Raw genomic sequence first — 23180 nt, forward strand, 5'->3', positions numbered from 1 at the left:
ACAGCCTTGGTAACTGATAAAATGTATTTCATATTGTTCAAGCCTTAAGGCCAACAAAGATAAACCATTCCAGTTAATTACTTGACTGAGGCTGCATGAGGGATATGGAAATAAAGACATGCCTCTGTCAAGACACCATGTGCTGTCAGTCAGGTTGTAGCATTATTTCATAGTCTTTTTAGATTTTACTGATAATCAAGTGCTTTTAGTCCGTGAGAAGGAAAAGGAAGTGAAGATGCAGACTGCATGTCAAAACAACCATTCAGAAAAGTTAAAGTTATCAATAACGTACTTTATTTTCTTCAATGGTGTAGCTACAGCATATGTGAACGCTCATGTACATTAACAGGTTTTTTTTTGCTGTTTTCCACTCCCATTTGGCACCTAGATGTGAAAGAAAAGCTAGAAAATTTAAAAAATAAGTCTCATGCAATTCATAACTGCTGTAGAGAGGGCAGGAAAAAAGCTGTTGCTGAGCAGTTCTACCCTTCCAGATGTTTATACTGAACTTCCAGATGTTTTTCTTACATTTAGTTCTTCATTATAATAAGTAAAAGACCGTCTTCAAACACTGTGAGACTCTTTTAAATCAAAATTTATACAAACTCAGAGTTTATACAAAAAAAACTTCAGCTTTTTTATCTGTGCCCACATTAATGTCCCAATTACAGAGTAAACCACATTTCTGCAAACAAAGGAGATGATTCTACAGACAGGAAAGTCCTAAGTGTCTTTTTACTTCCCAGGAACATAAAGGGTAAACAATTCTGATTTCATTGTTTGGTCTCCCTACATCCTGGGGGCTAGCTGTGGTTCTTGGCTCAACCAGGCATGCCTAATTTTGGCCAAACAACATTGAGAGCTCACCCAACATAGCAAGTTGATCATCAGGATTAGTAAAATACAAATAAGGATTGTTGGTATCGTGCTTATTTGAAATTCAGTTATAAACCCTCAGTATCACAATTTCACAGTCTAAATTCTAAATAGAGATGAATGCCCAAAGATGCATGTGGAGGTATATGGCAGAGTTATCCACACTGTAAAAATGAGAGGTGACAAATTAGGATGGATATTTAATCAGCATTTAGGCAGGAGAAATAAAGACTAACTTTTCAACAGCAACATTCTAAGCCAGTACTTCTCTAGAAATGCAGGTATGCACCTGAAAATTTCTGAAAGACCCTAGCCTTTCATGAGTGATTCCAAGCCAGGGAAATCCAGACCAGAGCTAGTTTATCTAGGCCTGGGCTCTGAAATCCTTAATTTGGTGCTTTCACTATTTCTTAAAACAATAGTTAGATATTGTCATCCATTTTTGGGCCAAACTGGCCCAGACAAATGCTTTCAGAGTCTAACTATGATCCCCAGCAGAAAAACAGTTTAGCTTTGTCTTTAAATGTAACATGAGAAAAAGTGGAGAACAGAAGAGAGGATGCCAAGTTTCAGCTGATGTATCTGCTCAGTTTCTGCCTGTTCCCTGATTGCTCATTTAAAGGGAACACATGGTGGTGGTGAAAGGCAAAGTGTCACTGAGCTGCAAGCCAAACCAGACATGATTTTATGGCTGTGTGCAGTACACAGATCAGTTCTTCCTTAGTTCCAATGCAAAGGAAAGGCATGGTTTAGAGAAAGAGCTTTATGTTCCTTGTTACTTTTGAAAGATTTCAAAAGCAGCCTTGTTAAAAGAAAAAAGGGCTCAGCTATGAAATCACTTCCTTCTGTTTAAACTATTTCACTCAAGGAAAAAAACAAGAGGGCATGAAAAAAAAAATAAAAAATCTGTTCTCTGCTTTTGACTTGTTCCTAGGACTCAGCATCCCACCCGCTCTGTGGGATGACGCAGTGTGCCAGATCCCGACCGCTCCAGTCAGTGCGTCAGGCGGCCATAGCCCTCCCCACACAATCACCCTCTTGTCAGAGGCAGCTGGCACCCTCCCTGCACATGCTGACAGCATCGCTGCCTGGAGGACTGCACCCCTTTGGGGCAGCTCTTCTCCTCTTGGAGCAAGGCAGCAAGGCATGAGGAGGCCAGGCCGTGTTAGGCAGCTAACAAACAAGAAGCTCTTGTGTTATTCCCTCCCCCTCCTGCCTCCAAACACAGTGAGAATGCAGACAGGGGAAAAGATGCTCTTCTGCTTGCAGCAGCAGCAGCATGGCTGTGCCTGGGAGTACAGCCAGCAGGACAACTCCAGGACACCCGTTTATGGAAGTTTAAAAGTCAAATGAACAGTTCACTGCTGCCCAATTCACAATGGGGTTACTTACAGCTGAGCAGCTGTAATTTTAACAAAGATTCTAAAATGAGGAATGGTTTGCCTCCTTCTGCCAATGCTCACAGGTATACCCAGAGCCCCAGTTCTGTTTTCCTTTCAATCCCAGGGCACCCTCCCTCTCCTCCAAAATTAATTCTCCTCCTCTCCTGTGTAAAACAGGCTGACACAAACCAGCTCCCTTCCCCACTCAGCTGTGGGGAAGGAGAGGAGGGAGAAGCATCTTCAGAATAAACTACTCTCCTTCTCAGCTTCACTTCCTGCAAAAAGTTGGTTTCTGCCTCAAACCTCATTGCTCAATGTATTGAGCAATGTGTTATTACTCTGATCTGCACCATTAAGAAAGGCATGGATTCTTTTCCTGCATGTTTTTGAGGTTCACCGATGTAGAAAAAGCCAGATAACATGAGATAAATGTTCAGCAAATTGCTCCATGCAGACTAACACACTCACCTTTTCTGTCCTCCTAAAGCTCCAGTAGATAAACGTGAAGCACTACCTTTTCAAGAAGGCACTCAGGAAGTATGACCCTTGAAATTAAATCTTCTGCCTAAGAAAACTTTAAGCCAGACTTACAAGTAGACTGCAAACAGTGATAGAGCATCACCACACCTGCCTGATCAACATGTTGACCACACTGTTTGCTCAAGAGATACCTGCTGATATCTGCAATATCTGTTGCCCAGAAGTCCTTTGAAGTGATGCTTAGCTTTTCTTCTTTAGAACCGCAAAACAATCCTCCCCTGAAGTGCAAATTCAGCAATATGGGATGATACTCCCAGCTGATAGCAACTAATGAAAATTTCTCATGGTGTATGGAGCAGTCTGGTAACACCCTGATGCACAAATATTTAACTCCCTCAAAGTCCCTGTGATTACCCAAAAGCCTAACTCTTGACTTCAGTCTATTCTTTATTTATTTACTTCTTAAATTAAAAGAATTTACACAGCAAACCCACAGCTGTTTCCCAACCATCTTTATCTTGCAACTGTGTCTCCCAGGTGGTAAGGAGATGAAAGCACTGCTGCTTCTTTACACTGCAGGCCTATGACTGACCTCCTCTAGCTTTCCTCTAGAAACCACATTGCTTAGGGAAAAAACCAAATTCCAAACCCTTTGCAAAAGATACCAAGGTGGGAGCTGCAAAAATGATAAAGAGTGTTTACGAGCACTTTTGTTTCCTTTGAACAGATTTAATAAAATAGTAAGTTATTTAATAAAATAATAAGTCTAGTACCATACATGCTTGGGATTAGCTGACATTTGCTATTTATTCAGTGAATGTTTATTGCTACAACTCCACATTGCATTGATAGAAGTGCCTACTATTTTCCATCCAGTTTTTTTATGGAGTCTTTTGCCTTTTTTTTTTTTTTTTTAAGTCTGAGCCAGTCTTTCACCTCATAGGAAATACTGTATGAACAATAATGTCTTCAGGAAGGAAAACAAAGAGCTGTTTCCTAAAAGAGGACTGCAAAACCCAAATTTTCTTGGTATTCTTAACTTCATCTTTCATTCTGCCATGAGAATCATGGAGATGGGAAAGGACAGATTTTTGAACCACCAGGAAGTCAGGAGAGGTTTCACCAACCACTACAGTCTCCCTTGGAAAACTCATATATAAGTTCCTTCCTTGAAGAGAAGAGCAGGACATGATGGAATACATCTTATCAATGGTTTAGCAGGTTAGTTAACTGCACAATTCACGTTCTAGTTGGAAAGCAAATTACTAGGTCAAAGTACAACATGTAAATTCTTAACCTAAAAAATGAGTTGACACAGTGACTCACACCCAATCTCTGCCACCATTCTGCTAGTTGTGATAGAAAGATCAAGTCACAGCATAGACCTACAGGAACCATAATGTCAAGGAGAGAAATGAGGCTAAGTTTTGGGTTTTGTAGACTGCATAACAATTGCATTTATGAACTGTTAGGGCAACCATCTGATGCAACAGGCTACTGGGATACCGGGAGACACATGTACTGTACTGGGAGACCTAATAGGTGAGAAAACATATTGGGACAAGGAGACAACCTGCACCATCACTATCATCTGCAGGAACAAAGAAGAGAACAAACAGCAAAGAAGATCAACAGGAAATGGTACTCAGCCTTTAGGCTGTGCTTCTGCATAAGGAAACTGGGAGCCCCAGACAAAACCCTAGTAAAACTGTACGCAAAATTACAATAACCTCCTGAATCCAAAATGTGTTACGGTATTTCCCTCATGCCAAACACTGAAGCCTACGCACCTCCTGAGCAGTGTGCTGAACACTAATATCTCACATGCTACCTTCCTGTATTAGCAAATGCACCAAACACTACAGGATTGGGTACATGCAGTCCTGCTTAACACACAATCTTTTTGTGAATAGCCTTAGGCTTCTGAGGTGTTCTCCATATACTGGAATTTCACATGAATGCACACAACACCTTTTTTTGGTGGCAAAAAGGAGACAACAGATACTTCAGTGGAATACCAAGCCTTTCCTGTACTATTTTAAGTTGGAAGCCATTTGGCATCTTCAAAGGCAAAAGGACAAACATTATGTAATAGGTTGCTACAAAAGATTGTAAACATGTGTTGCTGCAAAAAACCACCACATTACATTGTCACTGGTTTCATGTTACAGGGCTGAGTGACCACGTCACATCAACTTCCATAAATAAGCTTGATAGTCCCAGTGGTCACAGTGGTGAACTCTGGGTGCTCTTATTGTCTGCATCTCTTCCAGTGTCTTCCAAATTCTGCTGACCCCCAGGAGCTGAGCATGCATTACTGAAATCACCTGATAAGAAACAGAGCAGGGAGAACAGGGTGGGCAAAGTAGGCACTTACCAAGCACAATGACCACAGTCTTCAGGAGGCTCATCATGGTGTCCCGATTCCTGCGGGGTCCAGAACTGTGCCTGGACATTCTCATAGTCCTTTGGCGAACGTACCCAAAGATGTGAGCATATAGGACCACCATGACCACAAAAGTGACCAGGTTGAAAATAGCCCAGAAGACCAGGTAGGAGTCACTATAGAGCGGTGCCATGTTGGAGCAGTGGGTGATATCACAAATGCAGTTCCATCCGACACTGGGGATGGCCCCCATGACGATGGCCATAGTCCAGATAACAACAATGACAACGACCACCCGGCGGTTGCTCATCCGAGTGTGCAGCTGCATTCGGAAAACCGTAATGTGCCGCTCAATGGCAATGGCCAACAAGTTGGCCACAGAGGCTGTCAGACTGGTATCAATGAGACCCTGACGGAGAAGCCAGGTGCTTACAGTCAGTCTTCTAGTGTTGGGTCCTGTGTTGAACATTAAGTAAAAGTAGGCCAGCCCTGCAAAAAAGTCCGCAGCAGCTAAGTTGGCCATTAAGTAATAAATAGGAAAGTGGAATCGGCGATTGACATAAATAGCCACCATAACCAAGAGGTTGGCCAGCATTATGAAGATGCAGACAGTAATCCCCAGTCCCATTACAAGCTTGCTGACAGTGTTCCATTCAGTGGCTAGATATTTTCCACTTCGGTTATAAAAGAAGGCAATGGTTTCATTGTAGTAGCACTGTGGTTCACTCATGGCTGTGGACTGAAAGAAGAGAGAAAAAAAAATCCAGAATGACATCAGAACTGAAAACATATGATTGCCTTCATGGCTAAGACATACACAAAGAGAGGGGAGGGGGACAGGAAAGGAGCATGCTTCAGAAAAAATTAATTGTTTCAGACCAAATGGTATTCCACAACTCACAAACAATTGCTCTGAGGAATCTAGTAACAGCAACCAGATTAGAAACAACCAGAAATGGTTCCATCTGCTCTGGGAGCCAGCATGATTTCTGATGTAGTTATAAACTGCATAGAAAAAGAGCTTCTGGCCAAGCAGTTCTGCTGAGAGATTCAGTTAAAGGCATGAAATTCATAATTAAGAAAAATTAACTCTGCTAGACACCTTATTTATGTTATCAGTGTACAGAACTGTTGTTTGATTGTAGTGGAAGACTACTTCTTCAAAGAGGAGGAAATGTGCATTACGTTCCCAAGCAGGTTTTAATTCATTCCATTTTCCATCATGGGTATTCCTTCTTGTCCCATCTTAAAATGTGGGAAGAACACCCTAGATAATGATTGTCAGTATGTTCTGAGACCGTGAATTACAAGGGATAATGTATGGCCGTAAAAAGTGCTTTTTATGAACAATAAAGGAAGCATGACATAGCATTTCTATGAGCACCAGCCACGTTTCTAGAAATGGTTTGAAATACACAGTGCTTTTAAATATAACTCACCAGAAGTGACTTATTCCAATTTGAAATAGGAGTAAGCCAAGAAATAAGAAAAGTAATATTTGGCTTAACTAGTGTTAAAAGCATCCACCCTTATTTCCTGCAATAACTATTGTTGTGGCTATGTCAGAGAACACATGATTAATTTTTTTTTGCAGAGTACTCTGCTGAGAACAGCTAGGGGGGCAACAAACCAGCCCATATTCCACTAGAATGTGGAAGTTTTGGGTAAAACTGTTGGCTTATAAGAAAATGTCTAAGGAGTTTCCTTTTTCAGTTCCATTTAATTACTCAAGGTGCAATTCCCAAAAGGCAAACCTTAGGAAAAGAAACCCCTCTGAATAAAATCTGGTTTCTTGTTTAGCATGGGTAAACAACAAATATGTAAAAATAATAATTTTTTAAAAATCAAACCAAGAAACACATGTCAAAAAAGTCTTTTTCTATATAAGATCTGCCTTTGCCTCTCTGTTTTTATTGCTCTGGAACTCTATCGACTAAACTTGAATTTTTACAAAAATAGCACCAGTTTTAATAATGCAGGTAAGAAGCCAAATCAAGGAACAGATCAACAACACTAAAAGACGGCAATTTCTTCCCATTAAAACATACAAAGTTAACCAATAGGTTTTGGACAGCTCCAGTTACTCTGCAGGAAGTCCTAGAGCCAGCCTAACCTTCTTGTTGAAAACAAAAACATACAGAATTGGGAAACAGAATTCATAGCTTGACTCAAGTGAAAATAGTATCTGATAAAGATCTCCTTAGAATTACCCAAAACTGTTTCTGTTTCTTTTCATTTCTACATTTGTCAATGCAATTAAGCCAATTCCCGTAAAGCAATATACAAAACTTTCCATCTATATCCCAAATGGACTACATGACGTTTAAATTTATGTTAAAGAAAAAGGTCTTTTAAGAAAGATTTTACCTCCAGCCTAAACATTGACCAGAAACATTTGCAGTCCCAGGATAATAAAAAGTTAGAGTAAATAGTATTTCTCAGCACAGTGAGTATAATGCTTTTATTGCTCCTCTAGGATACATCAACCCTTGGGTTTGAAGCCTTTTAGCCTTAATTACTTAAGAAATTTTGAAAGTTCTCATGTAGGATCTGTTGCATATAAAAAAAATTATTATAAGGGACGTTTAACAAAAGGAGACCTAGGTACAAGACATCTGGCTTTAATTCTTTGGTTAAAGACCTTGTAGTAATAACAGGTCAAGTATAAGAACCCTTGAGGGAGAGAGGAAGTCATATGAATGAATTAGTGGCCCTTATAAAAGCTTGCCAACATCTGCATTAATTATGTAATGCACAGGATTTTTAGTCTCTGTAGGAATATCTGGATGCAGGATCTAGTGGATACTTGTGATCTTGAATAAATTCTCTTTGCCTGTGTATTTGTCACTCTGTTTTTTTCTTTCAGATGTCTGCTGCCCACATGTAATGATTCCTGCTTCACTGTTGCTCCTATGGAAAGCGGCGTGCTACACCTGGAAAAACATGAATTTTTAATTCAGAAATTTAAAATGTGGCCAGTATTATGCTTTTTATTTTCTTTTTCCTTCTTTTTTTCCTTGTAGTTTTGTTTGCACATGGGCTTAAAATGTGAATTATTCCCTGATTGTGCAATGTTCTCCCCTACCTTTTAGTTTGAAATCTGAAACAAAGTATGACAAAAAATATGACTTAATCATGAAATGCCAAGCCAAGGTGGAATGAACATACACACATAAGGGTATGTAAAATGCTACAGAGCCAGACTTGTTCAATTTGAAACTATGACAGCACTTGAGCAATCTCAGAGAAGTTAGCATGGGGCTCACTTGCTGCTTCTCTCATTTGGAAGACAGAAAAACAAAATGCTGTGTTCATGTAAGGGATTTTGGAGAAGCTTTGTTTTTAAGGCATTCTAATCTAAAACCTAGGATCTCCTGTAAAAGTAATCTTTTTGTGCCCTGAACCCCCCACCCTCCCCCAAGGGGAAGAAGAGAAGAAGATGAGACAGTTTGCTGGCAAAAATTCCAGCAGAGGACTTCCAGATTATTAGCTTTCTTGGATGCCACTGTATATCTTAAAGGAAGGTTTTGACCTCTCAGGTCACAAACACAAAAATCCCAAGGCATCACATTTAACTGGGATACTGACTGGAAAGGCTCAAGCAGGAGAGAAATGCACTGTATCCCTCAGTACTCAAAGTGTTAACATACCACAAAGGCATATCCAAGCAGGCAGACCCCATCCCCTCTCCTGCCCCTGCAGGAAAAGGGGCAGGGAAGTTTATATTTTAATTTCCTGAAGTTTCACTCAGTGTGTTTCACTGCCTGTGTAAGCCAGATGTGTGGTGCCCGGAGATTTACCTCATCCATTCAGTATATCTCAACAGAAGTTTAAAACAAACTGAGCTGCAAATTGCCCATGTTAACTAAACCTCTAGGATGAATCTGTGTGGAAGAAGTAAACATTGAGTTATAAACCAACAAGACAGATAAAGAAAAATAGAGTAAAAGCAGGCTAAAAGCAAAGTCTCCTCCCGCTGTATGAAGATGACCCAAGACACGTTTGTCCCAAATCAAAGAAGAAGAAAATCACAAGTACATGGAATTCAATCTTTTAATATCTTGAGACATAGTTATAATCACAGCACAGTGCTCACAAACCAGGAAATTTTTGGCACCAGGAATTAATAAATAAAAGTCACTCTTCTTCAGCAATGAGTCATTCAATTCACCTTGGCACTGGCCTTTTCAGGCACTATTTGCCTGGTTGTCTTCTCTCCTCTGGTTATATGGGATCACACCATAGGGGTGCCAGTGGCAACACTGGGAAGAAGAGCCCATGTAAGCTTTCCCATGTTTTGTGCCTGATTCATCTTGCTGCTGTGCCACCTCTGCATCACACCCTGAAGAGCAGGATGAGGATTTGGATCCACAATAGCCTGACCACTGGATGTCCCTGGGAGAGCAGCCCATTGCTACCTGCCCCTCCTGGGGCAGAGACAGCAGCGGAGAGCACACAGCCTGCCTGGAGCAGAAGGGGAGAGGGGATCTCTGCATCCTGCCAGCTCACCCAGTGAGGGCTGCTCACCTGGTAAGGAGTGTGTATGGAGACATGCTTGGGGTGGAAAACAAACATCAAAAAGTTTTCAAATACCATTGACTGATCCTGCCTAAACAAAGCATTAATTAGCATGGGGTGCCTGAGGGGAAGATGATCAGTTTACAAACCCCTCTGCAATCTCAGAGTTTGAGAGCTCCTCGATCCACAAAACAAAAAAAGGCAGGTTACTCTCTCCCCACCCCCAGTACCCATGGGTGCATCTATTTCTTGTTGAGAGAAGCAGAGTGGAACATTCTTAGAATACTAAGGTCTGACTTTTACAGCACTTTTCAAACTTGTAAGCCACAAATAAAGAATCCATATGTAGGAAATCTCTTAAAAATATCTTAACCCTAGACTCTCCAAACACACTCTGCTCCTCTCCTTATTGTCATTTGCTGAATTCTGAACCCAGAACACAGAGCAGATGAAAAACAATTTTTCTAATATTGTTGTGGTAAACTAAGATTAAAAAACCATAATAACTCTCTTATATCTTTGCTTTTTGAGCAGCAGTGAATGGAAATCAGTACCCCTGCTTTCAGCTTATGTAAATATCTTAAGGTTACCAACATACTGAAAGGGGTCAAGCTGAAAAACTTCAGCAAACTACCAACTTCAAAATCCCCAAAGAAGGGTATAAATTAGGAATATCTTTAAAATAAGGATAAGCAAGTAAGTATAGGCATAATTGAATCAATATGTAAATACTTCATCAACCCACAACTGCTAAACATGGGGTTTACGAAAGTAAAGTTGCAACAGATGAGGAAAAAAATCCAATTTGCAGAAACAGTTGTCCATTACCTAATGAAAAACATAGACTACTTTTCAAACTGCAGAACATGAAAGAAAAGCTTTAAAATAAGGCAGAAAAGATGCGTTTCCTTCAAAGATAAAAGTAGAAGTAAAAAAAAAAACCAACATGAAGTCACAAGACAAAGGTCCTGATTCATTATAGCCTTATGCACAGACATATTTTTCATCTGCATGATGGAAGTAGGAAACCCTATCACCAACACAGAATGCCTCCTCCTCTTCAGAACTGCATTTCCCAAAGTAACCATACAACAGACTTAAAGATAAATCTGTATAATAAGATGGGGTGGGTCTGTCACAGCAGGTTACTTCATTTCACTAGATTCATTTTGGCATTCACAAAGGTGACAAGACAGGAGCAAATTAACCTCTCTCTTAATCTCTAAAGGGGATCCCTTTGATGCTATAAAAACATCCTAAAGCATAAAGTTACTTAAGGATTGTGTGGCAACAGCTAGTGCATCCAGTAATTTTTAGGATGCTTTTGTAGCAGACTGTATTACTACAGATTCTCAGAGCTGACAAATTGTCAAGCTGACAACTATTCGAAATTGAACTGAGAATTTCTCTGTATCCTACAGTTTATACCTGAAAATGCAGCTTAACATTCTAGGCACTCAGTGTATTAAAGAGACCCAGCCCCCAGCAACAGTGAGAAAACAGGCAGTTTTACTCTTGGAAGGTATAATTCACAAGTGACAGAGATCCCTTGATGAACTATGATTATACAGATTGGCTAAAAAACCAGTGAGGTTGTTGACCTTCCAAAATTCTGCAAGTAAAAGGAGATTTAAGAAATTAAAAACTAGAATTAATTAACAAGAAGAATTGAAAAAGAAAAGATAGAGTGGCCTCATCCATCCACAACTTAGCCAGCAATTCACACACTGTTGTATTGCTGCTCCTTTTCCACAGAACCAGCATTTTCATTTTAATGAGCTGTGTCCCTCCCAAGTACTACATAAATGTTCATAGAGAATTTTTCAGTAGAGGAGAAAATGAAGACTGTTTGAATCAGGGCATAGTTCTACATCATCACACCCTCACTTACATTCCTAGAATGGCTTATATATGCTGATTACTAAGGAATTATTTTTTCTCTGCCAGCCCTTATCTGTCTTCCCAGCTCAAAGGGAGATCCTCACTGTAATGTGGAGATACATGCAAAAAAAAAAAAAATTGGCTGAAGGTTGAGCATAAAAAAATAATTGGGTACAGGTAGAGCATATTGAGCCCAAATTGGGCACTTAAGTCCAAATGCTCCAAAGTACAGAAAGCGCTTCTGCAAAGCTCTTAAAACTTCTTTTCTTTTGGAGTAGCTTTCATGACAAGCTGAGCGTCACAAAAACTAGCCAAACATGGGCACAGGCTCAACACTTTGTGGCTTTGTGGGAGAAACAGGAAGACAATTATATTCCATCATCTCATTTAGTGACTGAAATATTCCACCTCTTATGCCTTCAGAAAATGTCTTTGCTGACCAATGGTGCTGATTGGGCTGCTCCACTTTTTGCCCAGCTCACCCCCTGCTGCCCTGTTGCAAACAGCTGTGTGTCCCTGAATGCTGCTGTGAGGATGAGTGCAGTGCAGGACAGACCTTTATCAGAGACCCCCACCTTGGGACGGATTTTCTGGAGAGACGTGCAGCACAGAGTCCAATCTGAGCCCTGCGAAAGCCACAGTGAAAGCAGTCGGAGGGGAAAAATGTCTGCACCTATAACATCCCAAATGAGTTTTCATGCATAAATCATTTCATTATTTACAATGTGCATCCTTTAAACCCAGTTAGTAAACCAAGCTGGGAGCTAATTATTGGCTACAGCAGCTCAAAGATAGCAATTTTATGCTGAAAAAATGCTGTGGGCTACACTGGGGCTGCTTCTACCTCCAGGGCACACCTTCCATCACTCCTCACTGAGCAAACCAGCAAAGTGAACACTTGGGAGCGTTTAACCTACAAGCAAAATGCTAGCAAATTTCATTTTGGGACTGGAAATAGAGATTTGCAGATGGAAATAAGAAGACTGTTCTGTGTTTACAATACAGTAAAGTAAAACAATTACATTTATTTAATGAAATATATGTTAGACAATATGAGTTTCTTTTGCTTTGATATATTGAGATATTTGTGAAATATATAAACAGAATATAGAAAAATCTTTGTCTCAAAACTTTAGAAACAATGGGGTCTCTATAACTAACTTGTACACACTTTACTGAGCAGTTGCCTTTAAGGCAGTACTGGTCTACTTTAAACAAAATGGAGATGCATTTTGAACCTCCAGTAATCTCATCTAGTAAAATAATTTTTGAAAAAGGTGTACTGGTATTTTAGTTTTTCTTATGATGTCCGTAACTGGATGGATATACAGCTAATCACAAATTGTTTCTTCAGCCCCACCATTTCCTTTTGTTCTGCTGTTTGCTGTATTTACTACCACAAGAGGTCTGTTTTGGTAACAAGGCTAATTTGTTTATTCAGCTCAAGGGGGACAAAAAAATCCACACACTTGCTGACTGCAGAAACTTGGGCACCAAATCCAAAATGCAAATTTTGTTGCACTTCGTTGGGGAAAGCTGTGCCAGCTCACGGCAGACAGTTCTCAAGCACATTATGAGAAGGATAACCATTCTGTGGCAATGATAGCTTAAATCCCTTTCACCCCAGTTCAAACAAAATGAGGAGAAAACAGAGATGCTGTGTTCAATGGCACAGAGTGGGAGAAGTGGTTTTGGGCTCTGGCCATGAAAGGCCATTCTAATGGAAACTGCTCTGGATTTCTCTTTGGAACAGCTGCAAGGCAGTTATTTAAGGCAGTACTCATTTGCTTCTAGTATTTGGCTGGTAGGATCCACTGCTGGCAAAAGCAAAGAGAGAATGATGAATTTTTGTTGTTTTCTTGTTTTGAGCATTTCTGAGGCACTGTTGGAAGTCCATGGTTCATTAAGTAACTGGAGCTCAAATCATTACTTCTTCAAAGCTTTTACTGCAGAATTCATCTCATGCCATTCACAAAGAGAGAAAATACTAATTACTTCAGAGAATACTTTAATCAGTATGGGTCACCACTAGTGATGTTTCTTTTTTTTGCAAACAGCAAAGCCCTCTGGGATGCTAAATAATTCTTACAGAATTATTTAACTTTGTTTAATGCATTATCAGTCAGGTTTCTATGAGATCATTTTACTTATCCATATTTGAGGCATGAAGTCATAACACATATAAAAATATCTCCAAATTAAAAATCATAAATTTCTGTTACATTTTATTTCTCTTTAAGAACAGAACAGCTTATCTAATCAGAAGTCACTAGACTGTGATTTATTGTGATTAATTTGAGATCATTTTGCCTTACAATGACATTCTGTGGCAAAAAGCTCAAAGCATATATGGGAAATTGCTTGTTTCGTTGACTTCTTTGACATTTTGTGAATGCTGTCCCCTAACTATTTTCTGTTTCAGATCACAGCTATGGACAGGTAAACTACCTTGAAACTTTACTTATCCTTCACCTTTACACATGACCAGGATGTCTCTGCTCTTACTCACCATTTCGTGTGTCTGGTAAGAAGATTCTGGGGGTGGAAGAGAAGAGGGGGGATTTGAATAAATTAGTGTGGTGAGAGGGTATGAAGAAAGGTGACTGTGGCAAATGCATTGCTTCAATAGAGGGTTGTAGAGCAGCACCAGAAGCAGGCCCTATGTTGACACACTAGCTGTAAGAACATTTAAGACAATATTAGCAATTTCACATCTGGTACGCAGGAGTGACTTTCAAAAACTTTTATAAAATGTGAGCCTTTTGTTACCTGACTCAGAGGACACAAATCTTCGGAAAATGCCATTTGCCACTAAATTAACAGGAACTTCTCTTATTGTGGTGCCACAATGAGTAGCTCTAAGACTGAAGTCTGAGCAAAAATCTATCGGAAGGAGCTCTGGCTTAAAAAAAAGGTCTTGCTGAGGTCTCTGAGATTCTCTCCCAGGGGAAACAAACTTGTTTGCCTGGTGGAGTTAAAGGACTGATGATAAGTAGTGGAGTATTTTTTACTGCAATGTGTAAACATGTATACCTGTACATATTTAGGTATGAAAAATAGGCAGTATTTACTTCTGAGTCTAAATTGACCAAATGTGAAGGAATCCAACTATGCTGGCAATGTCAAAGGAAAGTTTAAAGACAAGGATTTTAAAAAAAAAGAAAAGAAAATGAAAAGTAAAGTCGCAGAACTCTTCTTTTGCAACTAAGATGCTGTCTACCTCATGCAAAAGGCATGCAAGGTTATTTCCAAGTTTAAAAAAATCCTTCCTTAAAACACCAGTCTCTAAATTACTTCTGCAGCACACCATGGCACCTCCTCAATTTCAAAAAGCAAAATAATGTCCTCTGGGGGGGAAAAAAATTAGTCGATGTTGTTTTCCAAACTGTATCCAAAAATTCATTCCAAACATGAAAGGCAAAAGCTGCCCATGCAGCAAGTATAAAAAGTGCTTTACTTCAATATTTGATCTAGTAATTGTCTCTTTACATATGTATCTCACTATGTCCTTGTGTGTTAAAAAGGTCTTCCTTACTCTCAGAAACATATAGATGGCTCCCAGCAGATTGTCTGGAGATGCTTGAAGATGTTTATATATGATTGAAGACTTTTATATACTGTCATATCCACAACGATTTACTGAAATCTTTGGGAATTCATGTAAACATGTCTTCTTGTACAGACACCAATTTTGAGCCTACTTTTGCAACATAAGGATGAGGAAATGGTGCTTCTTCTACCATAATCTCCTACACTGAGATACCAGTCTTTCCTCTGCTTCTTGTTGTCATTTATTTTTGGCTCCCAAGTCAAACCTCATTGAAGCAGAATTCCTAAACCTTGAGTGTGGAGAGAGTCCTCTCTATTACTAATCAATGAACCTATTTATTTCTAGTCTTTGGCCTAGTGATCTAAGTCCAGGCAGATTTATTCAGTGAAAACTCTCTGTAGACCCAGGATATGTGCATTTATACAACACAACAGAAAGGTGACCATGCTGATCATCAAGTCCCTTACAAGTGACAGCTTTCCTTCTGCTCATTCTTACACTACAGCTGCTCTTATTCTCCTTTTGACAAGGCATTTGTCTTGAACAACAATCCTTAGATGCACACAAATATGAAACATGCTGCAATCGAGCAAACTACATGAGTGAAATCTCCTTGGAATAGAGGGTGGTGGCTGGGTTCCCAAAATGGTGACGGCTGGCAAAATGACTACATTGTGCCACTGCCATAAACGCACCAAAGCAAGAGCTGCATATTCACCATGGTAGAGGCAACAACTGTCTGGCTGTAAGCATGCCCTGTAAACCATTGCCACTCCTTGGAACGCCATCTCAGGCCTTGAGGGACAGATTTTATAGTGATATGGTACACCAGAGGGAATCAAATCAGACAATGGGAATAATTTCCAAAACAACCTCAGAAAGTCTTGGGCAAAGAAACACAGCATTGAATGGATGTATCACATTCCTTATAGCCCAGGAGCCTCTGGGAAGGTTCAGAGATATAATGAAGACCACATTAAGAACATTAGGGAATTGGGCATGCAATCACTGGGATGCAAATTTAGCAGAAGTCATTTGGCTGGTAAACACTAGGGGATCTGCTAGAAAATCCCTTCACACTGTGGGAGGAGATACAGTCCCTGCAATACACAGGGAAGTGGCTGGGGAAGTCAGTGTGGGTTTCTCCTCCCACTAAAGCAAACACATTTGTGGGATTGTCTTTGCCCAAGGACCTTGGTGTATCTGGTGGGTGATGTCTTGGTGGGTAGCGTGGATGGACACGGTGTGTGCCTCAAGGAGATTTAATCCTGGTGGAGAAAACATTTTGTGGTGTAAGTTGTACGTTGCAGGAAGTAAAGTAGCAGGAGTGACATGAACTGATGAAGAATTAATTTTGTGAGGAGCAAGGAGAATGCAATGACAACCCAGGCCAGGATGGTGTTGGTGTTCAATGATCAAGTATACCATTGGGCCCTGTCCTGACCACTCATCCCGATGCACTGGAGATCTGGAGAGATGCATCAGTGCTGCACTTTGCACTGATGACTGGAAAGGTGCTGATAACACACCGCTGTTTTGGCTATTGCTGAGCAGCACTGGCACAGCACCAGCGCTGTCTCTCCAACATTCCTCCCTCCATCAAGGGGGCTGGGGGTGGGCAAGATCCTGGGAGGGGACACAACCAGGCCAGCTGACCCAAACTGACCAAAGCCATATCCCATGGCATTTGATGTCAGCTCAGATATAAAAGCTACAAACAGCACTATAACACAGCAATGTCATGTCTCAAAGCATAACAACAGTCTTAAAAAGTGATGAGTGTTTTTAATATAGTATTTCCAGAAAAGTCCCCTGAATACTCAAAATAAGAGAGGAGAAAAAGATAGGATTCAATGAGGAAATAAAAAAAGAGTTAAATAAAAAATAAAAAATCAGTTCACGTGCTAGTTTCATCTTGGTGTACTCACCTCAATCACCTCAGGTTGGGACATCATGGACGATGGCACTAAATCGGTGGGGACATCCATGGTAGCTCAAAATGCCCCTGCTGCTCTCCTTGCCTGTTCCTCTGCACCAGCAAGCTTTTGGTAGGAACACAGAAGCCCTTCCTCAGACTCTAGTCATACTGATATTTACTCCTAAAAGTAAAGAAAAAAACTGTGTTGAGAATAACAAGAGAACTGGGTAGGCAGTCAACACCTAAGATCTTGGGCTGCTGCAAAACCAGTCCCAGTTTGTACAGCCCCACTTGCTGACATGACCACTCACAATAGATTTTCAGGGGTCTCAATAGGTATACTGGAATTTGATCCAGAACAGGAAAAAAATTCACTTCACAACACAAACTAGACTCGCACAAACTGAAATCAGCAAGAAGGCTAACGCACAGACTGCTTTTCTTTTGCAAGGAAATATGGTTACTACAGAACATTGTAACTGTGTTGACTTTTTTTCCCCTACAACAAAAAGAAAAAAGAAATCCCCACAAAAGAGTACTCATAGAATTGCCTGCTGGAATTCAGGAGACATTTATTCCCTCAGTTAATTGATCACATGAACTTTTCTTCTTTGTTAAGGAAAACAGCTTACATATTATGACTTAAAAATATGACAGCCTTTTTTCCCAGGTAGTCGCAGATTTGCAGTACATGAATATACCAAACTGCAAAATCTGCTCAGCTGATATAACAGAATGAAGTTATCTCCATAGCTATCATGTTTATCAAGGTCAGTCTAGCTTCCATATATATGTTCTTTTCTTTTTCTACTCTCGTGTGCACAGAAAACAAACTAACAAAGAGGTGGAGGGGGAAACCCCTGTAAATGTCCAAGATAATTCCATAAAAAATTATTAAAGTAAAGTAAAAAATTAAAGTAGACTAGGACAACTGCTGGCTTTTTCACTTAGTGAGACCAGACATATACAACACAAGCCACAAATTAGTCACCACAGAAAGGATTTTGGAGAGACACATATTCCTGTCTTCATCTGTTACTTCCTATTCTGCAAGCCATGGCAGAAATCTACTCATGCAAAGTGTAATCAGCATCCAATAAATGTACCAAAAATTACTCCAAACTTCTGTGGTATTTTTCAAACTGAAGACATGCTATAGTTACACAGACAATGCCAATAACTTTCCTGGCCATAAGCTTATTTTTTCAAAGGCAACACTTACCAAGCCAAGAAAGAACAGATAAGTGCTGTAGAAAAGTTATGCTCCACATGCTTTTCTGATTCAGTTATGTCTTTGTTTTTGGTCTTGTTAATTTAAAGTCAGCCTTTGCACGCCACTGTGGAAATTATTCCTCCTTCTTAAAAAGCATCATCTTGAAATGCCTGCTTCACATTTCAACACATCCCCACATGCCTTACGTCACATGTAGCTGTCTCATCTTCCAAGCTCTAGGATCACTTTTTCCATCTTTATATAGCTTTCCAGTGACCCCTATTCTTTCCTACTCAGTTCTGGCTAGTAACCTTTCATTCTTTCCACTCCCTGCTCCAAATTTCTTCTCCTATACTCATGGGGAGGGCAGAAAATGGAGCTGCAGCATCTCTCCAAGATAGTCTCCACAAAGTAAAAGAACAAACACAACCTTCAGGCTTCCTGTTTTATTTAAAAAATGAGAAGTGAATGAATTTTCTGAAATTCACTAAGTTTTCTATGGACAGATGAGGGAAACAGATAGCATCAGCTTCTTAGGGAAGCTTCTGCAACTTGACAGTAAAGTTCTATCAACAGGCTGAAATCCTCAACCAACATATCTCATCAATGTGAACTGTTACAACTGTAACTTAAATATGGTCTCAGAAGAAATTTTTTCCGTTCTTCTCATGGCATGCTTAAAAGCAGCAGTTTCAGTGCACCTACTTGACAACAATCATTGTTAGTTTCTTTTAAAATTTTTCTCTTAATTCTGAAATGCTGCCACTTTTGTATAATGAAGCAGGGGAAATAATTACAGTTAAAGCTGACTTTAGAGAAAAATGTCAGAACCAAAACCAAAGGTACGCCTAGAATCCTGTCTGTCTAACAAAAAGGAGAGAAAACAAACATTTTTACTATGGAGCACCATGAAGAAAAAGAAGTGAAAAACTGAGAAAAAAAATTTCTGAAGTCTGTTCAGCTCATAGTGTAAAGCACTAATTGATCCCAGATGGTTAGGTTCTGTAAACTCATCAAAGAAAATAAAACATTTGAACACCATGTAAAAAAGGTGAGAAAGTAAAAAAAAGATCTCACACAAGTGTCACACTTCCAGATGTCCCATCTGAATTTTTGCCATCTGAAACTATTCATTTGGCATCACTTGCCTCTGGCAGCCTTCACTAAACAATCCTGCTTGCAATTAATTCATTCAGCTCACAAATAAATACATCACCCCACCATGGCAGCATTACCAGTCACAAGGACAAGTGAATGCCATCCAGGGAAGGGCAACAGCAATGCCTTGTCCTGCCTATCATTTCATTTTACTGCTTGTTGAAGTGATAGGTAGGAAAACTGGTGTTTTTCTGCTGTTTCAAGTTGAGATAAGATCAATTTACTGGAAACAGCAGTGAGATAAGAATACAAACAGCAACAGCAACACTGTTAATAACATAAGTATACATAGAGAGGGTGATATACATGCAGATGTGCTCAAAAACCAACCTGGTGCCATGCTGCCCCTAAGATGATGAGCCATGCACAGACTGTCTGTGCCCATGTTTTTCCTCCTGACTGCAAGCCTCTCCTTTTGCTTGGAAGCAAGATTCCCTTACTTCCAGCCCCCTGTGGTGACCTTTGGGCCATAGAACAACCACCTGGGCATGCCCACAGGGCTCTAGGCTCTGACCCCTCCGGGCTACTGTGAGAAAATTAACTCTGTCCTGGCCAAAAATCAAGCACTATCCACTCCTTATTCTATGCCATCTGCATCACGCCCCAGTGTTACACCTTCCAACCTTACACAGGTTCATATACAGATACACACAAACACGGGTATCAATTCCATAGTCAGGGGCCGTCCCTCCAAGATGTTTGTTGTGTTCATTTAGTCCCTGACTGTGGGCTCTGTGAGGAGCTCACAGCTGCTGTATCTGGAGCATCCATACCCATTGTCCTTGGTAGTTATGGCATATGGAGGCAGTGTCATTCTGCAACCAACATTACAGACTCTTCTCACCCAAAAAGCAAATACTTTTGAGGTACACACCATGTTTCCCCATCCCTCTGCATTATCTGCCAAGTGCACTCAGTTCTTGAACAAAAACAATCCCCTGGATGGGTTTGCCTTTTCTTGAGGCAGCACTAATCCAAATTGTCTTCCCTTACACATTTCTCATATGCACCACAGCAACTTTATCCCCTTCCACAGTATGTGGAGGTTTGGATTGGGCAGGGCCAGCTCAAACAGTAGAGCCTCCAATACAAGAGCCTCTAGTGTCAACTAACCAGGTGGCCTTCTCTAAATGTAGATGCCGATGTTTGAAGGTCCCACTCACTACCCATTGCTTTCAATGTGGTTTTTGGCAGTCCATTGCACTGCTCAAATTTCACAGAGACTGGTGCATGATAGGGAGATACTATGATAAACCCACTCAATCCTGTGCTCTCTGGGCCAGCTGTCTGTTTTTGAAATGGCTCCTGTTGTCGCACTCCGTTCTCTGGGGGGTTACCATGCCTCCACAGGACTTGCTTTTCCAGGCCCAGGATGGTGTTCCGGGCTGTAGCATGAGACACAGGGTAGGTTTCCAACCATCCAGTGGTGGGTTCCACCATGGTCAGCACGTAGCGCTTGCCCTGGCGTGTCTGGGGCAGTGTGATGTAGTCAATCTGCCAGGCCTCCCCATACTTGTACTTGGACCACCGCCCACCGTACCACAGGGGCTTCACTCGCTTGGCCTGCTTGATGGCAGCACACGTCTCACAGTCATGGATAACCTGAGAAATACTGTCCATGGTTAGATCCACCCCTAGATCACAAGCCCGACTGTGTGCTGCATCTCTTCTCTGATGATCTGAAGCATTATGGGCCCACTGAGCCAGAAGCAATTCTTGTTGCCAGTCCAGATCCACCTGAGACACTTCAACCTTAGCAGCTCATCCACCTGTCTGCTGTTTCAATGTTCTTCACAAGCCTGACTCTTGGGTGCATGTGCATCTACAGCACACACTTTTACAGCAACTCCTCTATCCAGGCAGAGATGTCTTGCTAAAATTCAGAAGCCCAGATGTGTTTCCCTCTGTGATGCCAACTGTCTTTTTTCCATTGTTCCAGCCGTTCCCACAGAGCATTTGCCACCATCCATGAGTCAGTGCAGAGATAGAGCGCTGGCCACTTCTCTCATTCAGTGATATCCAAAGCCAGCTGGACGGCTTTAAGCCCTGCAACCTGACTTGATCCAACTTTTCATCAACAGCTTCGCAGCTTGCCATACAGGACTCCATAGAGCAGCTTTTCATTTTTGACATACCCGTAAGATATGGCACAAACTGTCAGTAAAGACAGAGTAATAGTTTCCCATTTTCAGGTAGTGGACAATATGGTAAGGTCTCCTCAGTACATCACCACAACCTCCTCCTCCACTTCTGATGATAATCTGAAATTTTTGCTTTTGTACCAGTCCATGATTACTTCCAGTGATTTGGATTACCTATTTGATCTTGCTGTGTGATCAAGTGCACCCCACTTACTCCACATGGCATCAGTGGCATGAAGTGTGGAAGGGACTTTCCTTTTGAATATCCAGCCCAGCATTGGGCAGCCAGCGTGCCAGGAGGAGCTTTACTTTGGTGCCAATCACTTCTGAAGCATATTGATCCCTCCCATAAGCTGCCAGATATGCTTTTTCAGCCAGGTTGTAGGATGCCTCAGATCCTTTGTATTGCTGACTTCAGAATCCCACAGGTTCTGAGTCCTTGAGTCTCTCCAGGTACTTGCAAGAGATTCCAGGATGGTCCATTCTCCCTGGCTGCAGTGTAGAGCACACTTTTTACACCCTGTCTCATCCTGTCTGGCCCAAGGGCTACTGCATGAACGATCTGTTGTTTAATTTGACAACGTCCATCTTGTCATTTTACCTCTAAAAACTGAATTTCCTGGGCAGATCCCTTGAGCTTACTTCACCAAAAACCATGATACCACCAAAGCATAAGGACAAGCCAAACTAATTTGTTTTGAATATATTTAATGAAGGTAGCTCAGTGTGTGCAGATTGCAAGCCAAGCTACCTGCATTTAGTGTATTCTTCAGTGGAAGTGGTTATGATATGTACAATTTCCTCCTAGTTCTTCCCTCTTTCTCTTCAATGGGATATTGTATACGCAGCTGAGGAAAACCCCCTTCACTCTGTTCAGTACTTGAAAGAGCTGCAAAAAGGTAATAGTCGTGATTCATTATTGGGCAAAAGAAGCAGAAAAGAAATAAAAGAGGAGATTTCCAGACAGATGGTGAAGCCCATTGTTGTACACTTGCCCTAAAGTTCTTCTGAACAACAGTGAGGAACTTTCTTCCATTTAATGAGACTCCCTACCATCTCCCCATCACTTTCTGATGTCTGAGCAAAGAGACTGTGGTTTCTCTTGCCTCAGCAGATGCACTAACAGTTTGGAAGCTAGCACAAAATTAACGGTCCCCGCCAAATTTTGCTGATAGGGTGTGCTTGAATACACATATTTTACAGAGCAAATTCTGCATAGTGGTTGGTATTAGCCTGGCTCTACTACCTGACACCCATCTCCAGAAGGCAGGATAAAGAGTGTCATCACATCCAGTATCTATTACCATGGCAATAAGTACTGAAATAGTCTATGGCATTGATTAAGCATGTTCAATAGTGGTGACTGCAACAATCAGCACACCTTCAGACCAATTACTGTCTTAGGTTACAATGCAAAATGTAACCCAAAGTATGTATTCTATCACCATTTTCATAAGCTGTTAAAACCAGCTGGGGGAGTGCTCTTTATCTCTTCCATGACTCATCCCTGATCGCTCTCTCTGAGGGATATCTTCTGCTAATGGAACATCAAGGTCTCACTGCATGACTCATACATTACATCATCCCTTTGTGAGACGCTCCGCCCAGAGGGAGGAACCAAGCATTCCTACCTGGATATAATCTGAGGATTAGAACACCAGAGCATCTACCACTGGA

At 40.9% G+C, this 23180-nt stretch overlaps 1 protein-coding gene across 2 annotated transcripts in view; it reads right to left on the reverse strand.

The window, feature by feature from the left end:
* LPAR1 (lysophosphatidic acid receptor 1) overlaps window positions 1-23180 on the reverse strand; it is a 68023-nt gene that overhangs the window by 26682 nt on the left and 18161 nt on the right. For both annotated transcript variants that reach the window (XM_054288780.1, XM_054288789.1), the window contains exons 2-3: window positions 17002-17172; window positions 5116-5863 (exon numbers count right to left, since the gene is read on the reverse strand). In XM_054288780.1, coding sequence (XP_054144755.1) covers window positions 5116-5863; window positions 17002-17061 — 808 coding nt within the window. In that variant the 5' untranslated portion in view covers window positions 17062-17172. The remainder of the gene's footprint in view (window positions 1-5115; window positions 5864-17001; window positions 17173-23180) is intronic.

Source organism: Melozone crissalis, unplaced genomic scaffold (genome assembly GCF_028551555.1).
Source record: "Melozone crissalis strain CALT ecotype California unplaced genomic scaffold, PUWL_Pcris_2 ptg000005l_1, whole genome shotgun sequence".
Lineage (NCBI taxonomy): Eukaryota > Metazoa > Chordata > Aves > Passeriformes > Passerellidae > Melozone > Melozone crissalis.